Below are 12,239 nucleotides of genomic sequence, written 5' to 3'. Positions count from 1 at the left end.
AAAACTAGACACGGACATCGTGTGTCTAGGACAAACAGCTGTCTGCCTGTCAAGTGCTGTGGAAAGACATGGTTGCACATAAATTTGGCGTGCAAGAATTCTAGCAATATTGTTTCTCATGGTTCTTTTTAATAACAAAGGTGTTGTGATGTGTCAGGACCAGAATCATGGCAGAAGTTGCGTCCTGCAGACCCACCACTTTCAAACAAACCCATCATACACAGACACATCCCAAACTGCCCCCAAGCCACCCCAGACATGAACAGTACCACTAAGGAAGTGACAGCTTGTAGTCATTCAGAGTGCTGTAACTGCAGATTGTTAAAACATCAGTGATGTTTTGCAGAAGTGTGGAGATACTTTCAAACAGCTTTTTACACCTCTGTAAGACAGGATGGTTATGCAGGTCCTGCCAGAAGTGTGTATTCTGCCTGTCTGGAATCCTACTCCATATTTCCAAACAAGATCCTGATCATTTCTGGTGGTAAAGTGCATAAGTAAGGTCTATAATCTGTGATATTCTTGGGATCATTACTAAATACAGATAAACAATATGAGTTTTCAAGGCTGAGCTTTGATATTATTCCTGTTCTGACGGTTCTGGCCTGATGCTGCACTATGTACCTAAAGAGATTAGGAGTCCCTTCAGTCCTGCATTTGGGAGCAGCTGAAGTCCATGGAATTTCCATGTTGCAGCAGAACAAGATCTTGCCCCTTCTATTGCTCGTGCCTACAATTTGCTTATGTCTTCTGGCAGACATTTAATTCCTTTGTCTTGTCCCAGCTCTAGTCTTTCTAATGACTCCAGGAGAAAGATCTCCTTTGGAAAGAGACTGAATTTATTTTCAGAAAGTCTAAGGCATTTAAAATTTTCAGTTCCTTCACCTCCACAGGTATCTAGACACAGTCATTAAAAAGATATATTATGTCGATTAAATAGTAATCTTTGGGATTTTGTTTTTAGGGAAGAAATCTCCTAAGAAAATTCTGTGGAGCTGCATTACTGTTGATAGATGAACACAGAATATTCTGCTCATTAATGTCACATTATACCTCACAGTATGGTGGAAATTTTGGCAAAGACATCTGTGTTGTTTCCTGTGCTGGAAAGATTTCTTAAGGGTTTAATTTTATTTCTTAGCAGAACCATTAGTCTGCTTTTTCATTTCCTTTGTATGCACAGTGCAGGGGAGAGCAATTTAAATTAATGAAATCTGAAAGTGATTCTTTTGCATAAATTACTACTTCTGTAAATATAACCTTCAAGAAGAAAACTGCGCCAGTGGAAAAAAAACCCTTGGAAAAAAAGCATTGCATTATACAAAAAGGAAAGTGCGTTCTGAGCCCTAAAATGAGGATGTCTATGAATACTCTAACACTTACAATAGCCCAAGGGTGCATAGTTGTTCATTATCAAATGAACAGCAAATGTTTATGGAGTTAAAGACATTAACAGTACCATATCCATTTTTAAATTGCCCTTTGCTCACTTTGTGGCAGATTGATTCTGTGCCAATGCAGCTCTTATTTTCCAGCGTACACAGAAAAAAAAGATGCAAAACACTGCAGCAGTTCCTACAGTCAGGGTTCCATCTTTATGATTCAACACGAAGGTCAGTGTTTCCATGTTCTTGCTGTTTTTTCCCTGCCTGAATACTGAGATGCCAGCGATAATGAGGAACCCAGGCTCGGGTGTGTACCAGTGGAATGTTCCTTCTCACCGCGGTAGGGAAAAGTGACACTTGGTTGTAAAGGAGAAGTTGGATCGTGCAAAAGGGGATCAATAAAATAAAAATTAAAACAAAGGAACAAATACATTTTTCATAGTGCACATTCCTTCAGGAATGGCATCAGAGCGTTTTCCGCTCAGATCTAGCGTCCTGACACTGATTAACCTGGTGGAGGATGCAGGTGCAGTGTGTAACGTGGTGCTCCTCACAGAAACACGGGAAAGGGAAGGTCAGCAGCAGAGCTGGTGTGGGATCTCCTCCAGGCTGTCCAGACAGTCTGAGCGCCCTCGTGTCGGGGAGATTCTTCAAACCTGGGGGAAGTTTGTGCAGGAGATTACTCTGTGAGGCAGAGCCAGCACACACAGCTCCTGGCAGTGCTGCAGTGCAGGAAAATGGAACCCACCCCCTCCTGCCTGGGAGAGCAGTGGTGAAATCACCAGAGGGATTTATTTGCTGCAAAGGGCCAGCACCGGAATCTCTGAAGGAGCAGCTGATCCGTGTAACCATGGACAGTTTGCAAAGGCTCCTCGGAGACCGACTCTGTGCTCTGCGGGTGCGGTGAGGAGGAGCCTGCCCGGCCCCGTCCGCAGGGTCTGGGCAGCGCCGGGGGCTCAGCCCCGCACAGGGGACACCGGGGGGCTCCTGGCAACCGCGCCCGCTCCCTCCTGCTGCCGGCCGGGGACACCCTCCCCGGGAACGGGCTCCGGGACACCCTTCCCGGGAACGGGGCTCCTGGACACCCTCCCCGGGAAGGGGCCCCGGGACACCCTCCCCGGGAACGGGCTCCGGGACACCCTCCCCGGGAAGGGGGCTCCGGGACACCCTCCCCGGGAAGGGGCTCTGGGACACTCTCCCCGGGAACGGGCCCCGGGACACCCTCCCCGGGAACGGGCTCCGGGACACCCTCCCCGGGAACGGGCCCCGTTACCGGGCTGCTCCCGGTTACCGAACTGACCGCGGGCCGGTCACCGCAGGCTGAGCTGGGGACAGGGAAGAGGTGGTCGTTGCTCAGGTAAGGCCTGAAGGGCCCAGCTGCCACAGGGATCACTTCTCTCTTAGCTCAGATACTTTTTATCTCTGAGTTTATTACAGAATATGCTGAGTTGGAAGGGATCCACAAGAATAATCGACTCTGAAGTGAACGGCCTGCCTTGGTATTGTTAGTACGGTGCTCTAACCAACTACAGCGCGTCAAAAACACACCCACAGTTTTCCTCATGCTTTTCCTGTATCTGTTACTCCCAAACCACGAGTTGTAACCCTCTCCAGACCGAGCCCATTTGTATTGTTACGTAGATCTCTCCTGGTTGCTAGGCTGCCAAAAAACGATGCAATAACACTTGGTTTTGTTTTCCAGCAGGTCATGTCGGTTCTTCCAGATCTTCACCTGCATTATGTGCAGGCCTGTCAAGATTTGAGCCAGCCTGAAAACCCCTTCATTGCTCGTGTGCTTCAAGAAGCTGATAAAAATGATGAAATGTAAGGAAATAACAAATGGGGTGTTCCAGATGCTTCTGAAAGCCTTAAATGGGGTAGCAGGATGAGGAATTGAAAAATGAGAAAGTTCATGCAGTTTCAGGCTTAAACACAAATCAAATTTAACATTTGCTGCTGAAGTTCTGGTTTGACTCATCTTGACATCATCTTGGCAGAGGTTTGTAGCTATACATCCTTTCTGGGCAGCTTTACAAGCAGTGGAATCAAAAAAAGTGAAAAATGTACGGGATGGTGCCTTTCTGTCCCCTAAAGAAGCCAAACGCAGTGTTTAGTCATCCTAACTCCCTTCTTTGTGTCTCACTCCTGTTTAAAAAGCCTTAGCTGCATCCAGTTACCTTCCAGCTGGTCATGCTTCCCTGAGCTGTCTCTGAATCTTGGCAAGCTATTAACCGCCCAAATTCTCTCTCATTAAGGGTTTGGGTACTGCTTCTTCTCATGGATGGTGCTGGGATCAAAGTTAATTGTCCTTTGGGGGGAAAAAAACCTGAGAAAATGAAATGGTTTGTGTTAGGTTTTGATCCTGAGGGCAGGATGAAGTAAATAAAGGAAAGAGAGCAAGTAAAAAGAAGATGATGAGGTAACCTCTGAGATAATCTTTATTTCCATCTGCCTTCCCCTCATCTTGGAAAGGGAAGTGCAAGCATGGCCTTGCAGCTGAGCAGTGCCTGCAGAAAGGGCAGTGCTGAGGCACTGCTCGGATCACATCATCTGTCCTGGTGTTACCAAAGGAGTGGCAGCAGATTACCCTGTGCAAGAGCTCCAGTGAGGGCGGGCATGGACACACCTCTGATCTGGAGAGAAAATTATTTTCTCTCTATCGTTTTACTTCTCCCCCTGTGCTTACATCTTTATGTTACTGCAGAAGTACAAAAGGAATCACAATAAAATTAGCTGGAAATAATCATCTGGTGCCTGTGTCAAGAGTTACAGATGATGATCTTGGAGCTCTTGTCTCTGTCTTAGACCAAGCTGCCTTTGTCACAGGTAAGGTTATTCCCTGTGTGTTTGACATTGCTGTGCTAATGCAAGAAAACATGATCAGTCTGGATTTCAGCCTTAGTTCATCTTTTGTTTCTTTTTGTTAAGAGATCAGTTCAATCTAGATATGCATTCCTTATTCTTCATCTTTTTCAGGTTTGGATCTTGCCTATAATTTATTGACTGATGCTGGAGCACAGACCATAGCAACGTTCCTCCAGGTGTCAAGAGATGTTTATCTTTCAGCAACTTGTAATTTATTTGTCTGTAGTGATATTTATATGTGGCGTATTGGGGTCAAGAACGAGCTGGTTTGGCAAAATTCCGATAACTTTGACTATCACATCCCAATCCATCCTACTAGAACCTCAGATTATATTCTCTGTGGAGATTTTTAATTTCTGGTAGAAGGCCTTTGGGTATTTGGCTGTGGGTGTCCTGAGAAAAGAATGATGGAATAAACTATGAGGCTTTTAGGCTTACAGTTCAATTAAACAAAGGGGGTAATGGTTGTGTCAAGTGTGCCAGGGCCTTTGTTTCAGCTATTCTATAATCTCTGATAGCTTTTTTATAGGCCTAAACATAGGGAATTTTAATGCAGCCTTTTTGTCATTGTCTGGGATATAGGTGGAAAATAGTGAAGTGTCACCCTGTGCCTGTGTTCCTAGAATTTGAGGGGCACTGTTAGGTTCACAAAATGCCTGAATTTGTGCACCTGAGCTCGACCACTGCCTCATGCTCAGGGTTCCTGGGTGGTTCCTGAGGCCCCATGGGTGCTCTTCCTGTGACAGGTTTTATGCCGTGCCCTCATCACCTGACATAATTTAGCATTCTTTAACTATTCTCCAACCCATGAACTGCCTGAAATGCTGCAAAGGGAAGAGTTTTGTGTGTGTATCTCCTTTTTGGAAAACACAACTGTGTTTTTGAAAAACAAGCCCCATTGCTTCCTGCTCTGTTTGTTCCCAAGGAAAACTCCAGTCTGCAGTATCTGAACCTGATGTTCAACGACATTGGCACAAGTGGGGCAGAGCTGATAGCAGAAGCACTCCATGTGAGTATTTGCCTGGGAGATTTAGGCAATGGCATCTCCTTTGATATTTTTGCTTTTGATGACCAGTACTGGCTGTGCTGCCAACATCAGAGCTGGCTGAAAGGGGCCTCTGTCTTTGCTCCTTTCAGCATGTTGCTGTGTCACAGGGATTGCCTGGTTTCCCAAGGCACACTTCAGAAATCAGATTTCACACAAGAGAAAAGTTGCACTGTGCTGCCATTAACACTTAATTATCGAGAAAAAGGCGTAATTGTCTGTAAAAAAGCACAACTATTGCAGCTGGGTTTTTCTGAGCGAAAAATGCAATGCTACAGGATGTAGAATGCCATCATTCTTTTCCTTTTTTTTTTTTTTTTCACAAAAAAATTAAATTTGCCTGTACTTTGACATCAATATTTGTCTTGATTCAAGATGCCCGAGACATGTTTTCAAAACTTTGCCTTACAGCAGCACCACAAACCCAAGTTTGTTATTTTTAATGTGGTTTCCCAAGGAAATGAGGCTTGTGTGTAAGACTTGTTGTGTTTGTGAAAGGAGACTCACATGAGCTCTTTCTTCCTCCTTCACAGTCTTAGAACCCTGAAGTGATTTCAACTAAATTTGACAGGCCTTCAAAACACGAAGGCTGTGCAGTAGATGGGCTCACACAAGGCTTACCAGATTTAAATCAGCATTAATGCAATTTGTATCTCAGATGCCGATTTAGGCAGAAATATTTGTCTGGATTATTTTCATGAGTGTGATGAAATTCGTGAACCTGGGGGAAACAAAAGTTTTCTAATACAGGAGTTTTGCTAGCAGACTCTCATGTTTGGTGCCAGGGAGGGGAGCCTGAGCCAAGAGCTGAGCCAGTGTTATCACTTAGACACAATTCTTCTGAAAGGTTGTTTTGTCTCTGTGTGACAACCAGCAGAATTCACATGAAAAAAAAAAAACAGGACAGTGTTGTTTTCCAGGCCATCTTAAAGGAATATATATTTTTAAAAATTTTGTCTAGAGCAATCATAGTCTTGTGCACCTGAGAATGACTGGAAACAAAATAGGAAACCAAGGTGGGATGTTCTTTGCTTCAATGCTAAGAATTAACTCAACCTTAGAGAAGTTGGATCTTGGAGACTGTGATGTGGTGAGTAACCCAGTAAAATTATCAGCAATACAACATAAGTCTTTCAAGGGTATTACAAGGGTCCTGCAGGGCTTAATTAGGGGGAAATGCCATCTGTTGTCATTGATTTTGTGACAGCCAGAGGTAACACAATATGTAATACTGCAGTGTGTGCCTGGAAAGGCACATTGCACAAAGCACCTGTGAAGTGAGAACTGGGGATATTTTAGAGCCACCGTGTCTCTCTAGGAATTCAAGTGCTTTGCTTGCACATTTTCTGAGTTTTTTTTTTTTTTTTCTGCTGTTCCTTTCTGTTAAGCTAAGTCCTGTATAATTCATGTTGAAGAATGGACTTCTCATTCCCTGGAGAATCCTTTCCTTCAAAAGTGTGCAGTGCTGTAACCCCTGAAAGTCACTCATCCCATAGCTCTGCTGCTCCTCTCAGAGCTTGGCCCGTAAAGGACATGAGCCCAGCAGTGCTGAACTGAGTAGAAAAGCACCCAATTTATTCTTACACAATGTGGTTCCTCCTAGAGCTGGGCACTGAGACTTCTTACACAGCGCACAGGGAGACTCAGGAAGTTGTGGATTGCTTTTAAAAGCCAACATTTGTCTCCTGGAAATTCAGAATTTGCTTCTGAGCCAGAAGGGGGAATACCCCTCAGAAAGTGTGAAGGTGTTATGAATACATGAATAAGGAAAGTGTAGGCAGTGCAGGATTTATTCAAAAGCTTGGTTTGTGTGTGCTTGGTAGGGAGTTGATAGAGTTGGTTTAAAATGAGATGGCTTTGGGTACAGACCAGCCTTCTTGAAAAGTACCATAAATGTAAAATAGAGGCCAAATTAGAATGATATTAAAAAAAAATCTAAATTTGCCCAATTCATACTAAATATGAATTTATGTGTTGGATAAATGTTAGGGGAACGCACATAAGCTGATTTTGCCTCATAAATCAGGGAAATCAAAATACAGGATCAATTGAATGGACAAGTATTTTTGAGATCCATTATTCTTACTTTTTATTTTCTGAGTTGCCAAGTAATTTGTACTACTTAGTCTAATTTCACTCTGCAGTTCCATAGGCAGTTGGCCTTGGTATTATCAGAAAATCTGTTATGTGTCTGTAAGCAGTTGCCTGCTATTGTCCCATCCCTCCAGAGCAGATGAAGGCAGAAAGAACAGCAGTGGTAATTTGGTAGCTTGATCTATACACTGAACGATTTTCTCTAAAGAGTTTATTTATTTTCATTTCCAGGGTCTGCAGTGCCTGATAGCAACATCCATAGCCCTGACTCAGAACAAATCACTCAAAGCCATAAACCTGAATCGTCCTTTGCTATCCAGCCAACAGGTATGTGAGTGCCTGTGCAGTCAGCTCAGAGAGAGGGGCATAAGTCAACTCAGTACTGGTGTATTTATGGACATCTGAACTACACAGCTCTATGGAATTCCTTACAAACTGGAGAAAATTGTTGCAGGAATATTATTTTTTTCTTTCTGTGCCAAGTTTTGTGCAGCCCCTGTTTAACTAGAAGGTTAAATTTTTAAAAATTTCTTTGTTGGTACATTTGTTAAATAATGGGCTAATGGAGAGGGGCTGGTGTTGGAGAAGCAAGTGTTCCTTCTGCTGTTGGAACATGGAGTTTCCTGCTGCACTGTTCAGCAAACTGAGGGAGCCATGCTGTGTAGCAGGAAACGAGGGGGAGCACAAATTATGCTGTTTAGCTGAGCCTGAAGAAGAAAGACACTGCAGCAATTCCCACATTCTCTGGGCTGAGCGGTTTTTCTGTCTCACTCTGTGCGTGGCTGGTGCTGCTCAGGTGTTGGCTGCAGAGCTGGGTGGAGGTGGAGTCACCTGCCTGGCAGCAGTTCTCAGGTGTCTGGGACAGGATCAGTGTTTTCCTGATGGCAGGATAACGAAATTAAGCTCTCATCAAAGCCAGATCTCCCTCAATTCCCAAAGGTAAATTTTACAGTTTGAACAGATTTTAGTTGTTTCTTTTCGAAGGCTGGGCTTGATCTGCCTAACCCCAGTTTTGGAAATCAGTTTAAACTACTGCAATTGGTAACAGTAAGAACCTGGTCTGGACCTGGCAGAGACTCTATTTTTCATTGTTTCCACCTTCAGCTCTATAATTTTCTGAGGCTTCTGGGTTTTTCCTTTGACTCACAGTATTCACTCAGTTTTTTAACTAAACAGGACAACTTTGAACAAACCTCCTTTGCCTGAGAGAAGCAGGACATTTTTCCCATAGAAGTCCTGTTTCTTTTGCCTACAATTAACAGAACCCTTAAGATTGGAAAAGATCTCCAAGATCAAGTAAAAACTTTGACCAATTCATTCTTGTATGAAATATTTAGCATCATTTCAAAGTACTTCCAAATGTCAGCAAAGACTGACTCAAACATTCAGTTTTTAAAGAGCAATAACAGGGAGGGAAACTGATTAGACATAATTAAATGTTGATGCTTCACTGATATTTGCAGTGATGTAGACAGTACTGTAAAACTGCGAATACCTCTATGGTGTTTTTCTTCTCTTTTTATTTAATTTTTAGCTTTATCATAAGATGTTGTTTTGTGTTATTTTTTTTATAATATACAAAATAGAACAGTACTGATGACCAGATTTGCAGTTTGTTGCATACCTCCCTTTTACTTAGGCACAACTGTATCTTATCCTAAAGTCCAGGTTAATAAAATCGAGTGTATGTTTCTAGGAAGAGACCACAGTTCACGTAGCTCGGATGTTGAGGAGTAATTCTTCTCTTGTGGAACTACACTTGGGCAAGCATGGAATGAAGAACTTTGGTGTAGAGCGACTGTGCGAGGCCCTTTATAGAAACTCCACCCTGAGATACCTTGACCTTAGCTGGTGAGAGTCATTAAATGTGGCACATTAGAAACTCATTTTCTTAGCAACTTAAAAAAAAAAAATTAAAAAGTGCATCTCTCTTTCAGTAATAACATAACCTATGATGGTGTGAAGTTTTTGGGAGAGCTACTAAAAATGAACAAAACCCTGAAGATCCTGGATCTTGGTGCAAACCGAATAGAAGACAAGGGAGCCATTTACCTGAGCGAGGCCTTGGCAACGCGGAACATGACTCTGCAGGCGTGAGTATTTGCACAGCTTCCCCAGGGGCTGCAGGTGGGAAACCTGGACTCTGCAGGGGGTGAAGTGGCATCTCAGCTCTGCGTCTTCATGTTGATCACAGTAGGAAAGTCAGGAACTTCCAAATGTTTTAGACAATTTTTCCTTCTTGGGGAAAAAAAAAAACAAACCGTGAGAGATTGGGTGGGATTTCTTTACTAAGCATCTGTGTCTGCTGCCATGTGAGATGCTCCAAGACTTGTGGGACGCCCTGGGGTGCTGGAGGTGAGCCCCAGGTCTGCTCAGGGCTCTCACAGCTCTCACACTCTTAGAGGGTGAGGGGTGAGGCAATTGATCTGTTCGTTCTTTCTCCGTCTTTGAAGCGCTTTGTGTCCCTGTGGAGCACAAACGAAAACAAGAGCTGTAGGTCTTCAGAATTTTGACATAATCAGATTCCACGCTGGGATAAGGCACTATATTTGTTGGTTCTGATCTTCGACACTTAAGAAAATCCTCTGTTTAAGTTCGCTTCCGGGTGAAGCCAGAAGAGCCGTAATCTCTCCATCAGGGTGTCTTTTGCAGCCGCGTTAAACCCCCGCCGGCAGGATGTAAAAGCTGATCAAAGGTGTTACCTGAAGCCATTAGTTCTAAGTAGCAGACTGAGGAGGTGGCGGCTGCGAGGTGCCTCTGACAGCCTTGCAGGTTCACTAATATAAAAATAACTGCCACTTCACAAAGATCAAAGCTTAGCCTGGATAAATGCCAAGGCTTGGGCTTCAAAGCAGACTAGAGATGAGACCTGGCCACCATGCAGCAAAGTCACTGACACTGAAGAACTCAGTAGTGAACAACCTGGCTGCAAGAGGCAGGGAAGTGCTTTGGGAAACAGAGTAACTCCAGAGGCCAATTGCCTTTGGCAACCTGAAAAGGATATTAGAATAGGACTGGCTTTGATACAAATAAATAATTATATTATAAATAAAAAGCTCTATATATGTATTACATATATAATAATAAGAGTAAATCATAGTTAAATTCTTATTTTTAACTAGGAGATGGGAAATCTGTGGTTTGGCACACATTTTCTCTGTTTTCTAGGTTGTCTGTCGTAAGCAACAGTATAACTGACGGAGGACTTGTAGCTCTTGCACAGGCAATGCGAGCCAACACGACACTTTCCCATATTTACATCTGGGGGAACAAAATTGATAGAAACGCCTGTGTGGTAAGTGTTTGGTTCTGAACTCGCCTGAGAAGGCTGGGGCTTGTTTGTTCTAATTTCTTTCCGTTGTTGGGGAGACTACAGCAAGTAGTGAACAAGACACCAGATTGATTTGGGGTTTTTAATGTGGTGGTGCTGGAAGGAGACTCCCTGGAGATCCGCACGCTGACGGGACCAAGTGCCGTGTGTTGCCTTGCAGAGCCTCCACCGCACTTCAAAGGAAGTACCGCGTGTCAAATTCCTGCTTTTCTTCATTCCAGGCGTTCCGGGAGCTGATCGAGATGGGGCGCCTGGAGCTGGGCTGCACGGACGTGGTTCCCTACGAGGTGGATGGGGAGGTTTTCCTGGCAGAGCTGTCCCACGGGCTGGGCAAGCATCGCTACTGGGCTCCGCGCTCCGCCGCCGTGGACCCCGGCGCCGCCAACGCCAGCCTGGGAATCCTCCCTGTCGCCGAGTATTTGTGAGTGTGGCAGCACCCCGGGGCACTCCCTGTGCCTCAGCTTTCCCTGCCTGCTTTCTAGTAAAATACATTGTATCGGTACCAGACTTGCTGCATGTTGTTTCTTTGGGGTCTGGGAGGAATCTACACCTGCTGGAAATGGCAACAGAGAGAAAACGCCAAACAAAAGACCTCAACATTTGTTGCTAAATAATGTTCCATCTATTAAAAGTCTGTAACTATGAAAAGGTTTGTATCCAGGCAGAGCACACTGAAAAAGCAATACCCAGGACTGCTGCTGGGCAGCAGATCAGGTATCCTGCAGAGTCAGATTCCTGCTGAAGCTGAGAACTTTGGGTAAATCCATTGGATAGCACTATTCTCCACGTACTCTTTCCTTTTCCTTAGCATTTGCATCCTTTTAATCTTCTCCCAACTGTGACTTTTTAAAAAACAAGGTAAGTGAACTTAAGCATTAAGCCACAGCCATGCTAGAATTTAAAGGTGCTGAACCCACTTTGCTGGGATATACATGGAATTTTGATTACATTTTAGCACATACCTGTTTCTTACACTACGAATAGAAACCACCACCAAATCTGGTGCCATCATTCCTTCTCATCTCACGAAAACTGCCTAAAAACATTTGTATAATTTAGCCCTGTGGCAATTCCTACACGTGAGTAAGACAACGTATGCATGTAATGGTAGTTAAACATTGTTTGATGGTTTGGACAGACTTTGTCTAAATTTGGGAATCACTCTGCTGGTTTCCTTTTTTCATTCACTCTGCTCATCCCTGCAGAAGTGACTGAATTTATGCTCTTAAACAGAAAAAGTCACCAAACAGGACAACAGAGGTTTGCTCTAAGCCATTCATTAATGCAGTTCACTGTCACTCTAAATGTGCCTGTCAAATATTAGCATAAAGTTCCAGAATAATCTGTGACTGTGTGTACAAGACCAAAGCACGAGAAGAAAAATATAAGAAAGTAATTTCAGTCAAAATAGCTGGGAAGCAGCAGTGTAGCTGCTGAAATGACCAGGGCAGTTGTGAGAGCTGGCATAGGTGGAGGTTTGTTGTTGTTTGGTTGGTTTGTTGTTTTTTTTTTCACTGCC

General features: G+C 43.9%; 1 protein-coding gene across 4 annotated transcripts; it reads left to right on the top strand.

Moving 5' to 3' along the window:
- The first annotated feature begins 2,130 nt into the window (after positions 1–2,130).
- Positions 2,131–11,216, top strand: LRRC34 (leucine rich repeat containing 34). Of its 4 annotated transcripts, none has more exons than XM_066193915.1 (11): positions 2,131–2,288; positions 3,091–3,209; positions 4,090–4,211; positions 4,362–4,426; positions 5,176–5,259; positions 6,257–6,385; positions 7,621–7,716; positions 9,086–9,240; positions 9,327–9,482; positions 10,558–10,684; positions 10,942–11,216. In XM_066193915.1, the coding sequence occupies exons 2-11, from the start codon at positions 3,094–3,096 to the stop codon at positions 11,143–11,145; spliced, it is 1,254 nt and encodes a 417-aa protein (XP_066050012.1). In that variant the 5' UTR covers positions 2,131–2,288; positions 3,091–3,093; the 3' UTR covers positions 11,146–11,216. The 4 variants fall into 4 exon arrangements, with proteins under 4 accessions (XP_066050012.1, XP_066050011.1, XP_066050010.1 ...); XM_066193914.1 differs by having other exon boundaries at positions 3,088–3,209; XM_066193913.1 differs by lacking the exon at positions 2,131–2,288 and adding an exon at positions 2,583–2,742.
- The last annotated feature ends 1,023 nt before the right edge of the window (positions 11,217–12,239 follow it).

The sequence above is a fragment of the Chamaea fasciata genome, unplaced genomic scaffold (assembly GCF_029207755.1).
Source record: "Chamaea fasciata isolate MVZ Bird 193981 ecotype frontalis unplaced genomic scaffold, bChaFas1.0.hap1 SCAF_11, whole genome shotgun sequence".
NCBI lineage: Eukaryota > Metazoa > Chordata > Aves > Passeriformes > Sylviidae > Chamaea > Chamaea fasciata.
The sequence above is the reverse complement of the archived record's forward strand: the minus strand, read 5'-3'. Positions and strand labels throughout refer to the sequence as shown.

Excerpts from the sequence above, each read along its gene's own strand:
- LRRC34 (XM_066193915.1), top strand. The coding sequence starts at position 3,094 with ATGTCGGTTCTTCCAGATCTTCACCTGCATTATGTGCAGGCCTGTCAA. Across the intron at positions 4,212-4,361 it reads CCAAGCTGCCTTTGTCACAG|GTTTGGATCTTGCCTATAAT; the intron begins GTAAGGTTATTC and ends CATCTTTTTCAG. Across the intron at positions 6,386-7,620 it reads ATCTTGGAGACTGTGATGTG|GGTCTGCAGTGCCTGATAGC; the intron begins GTGAGTAACCCA and ends TTTCATTTCCAG.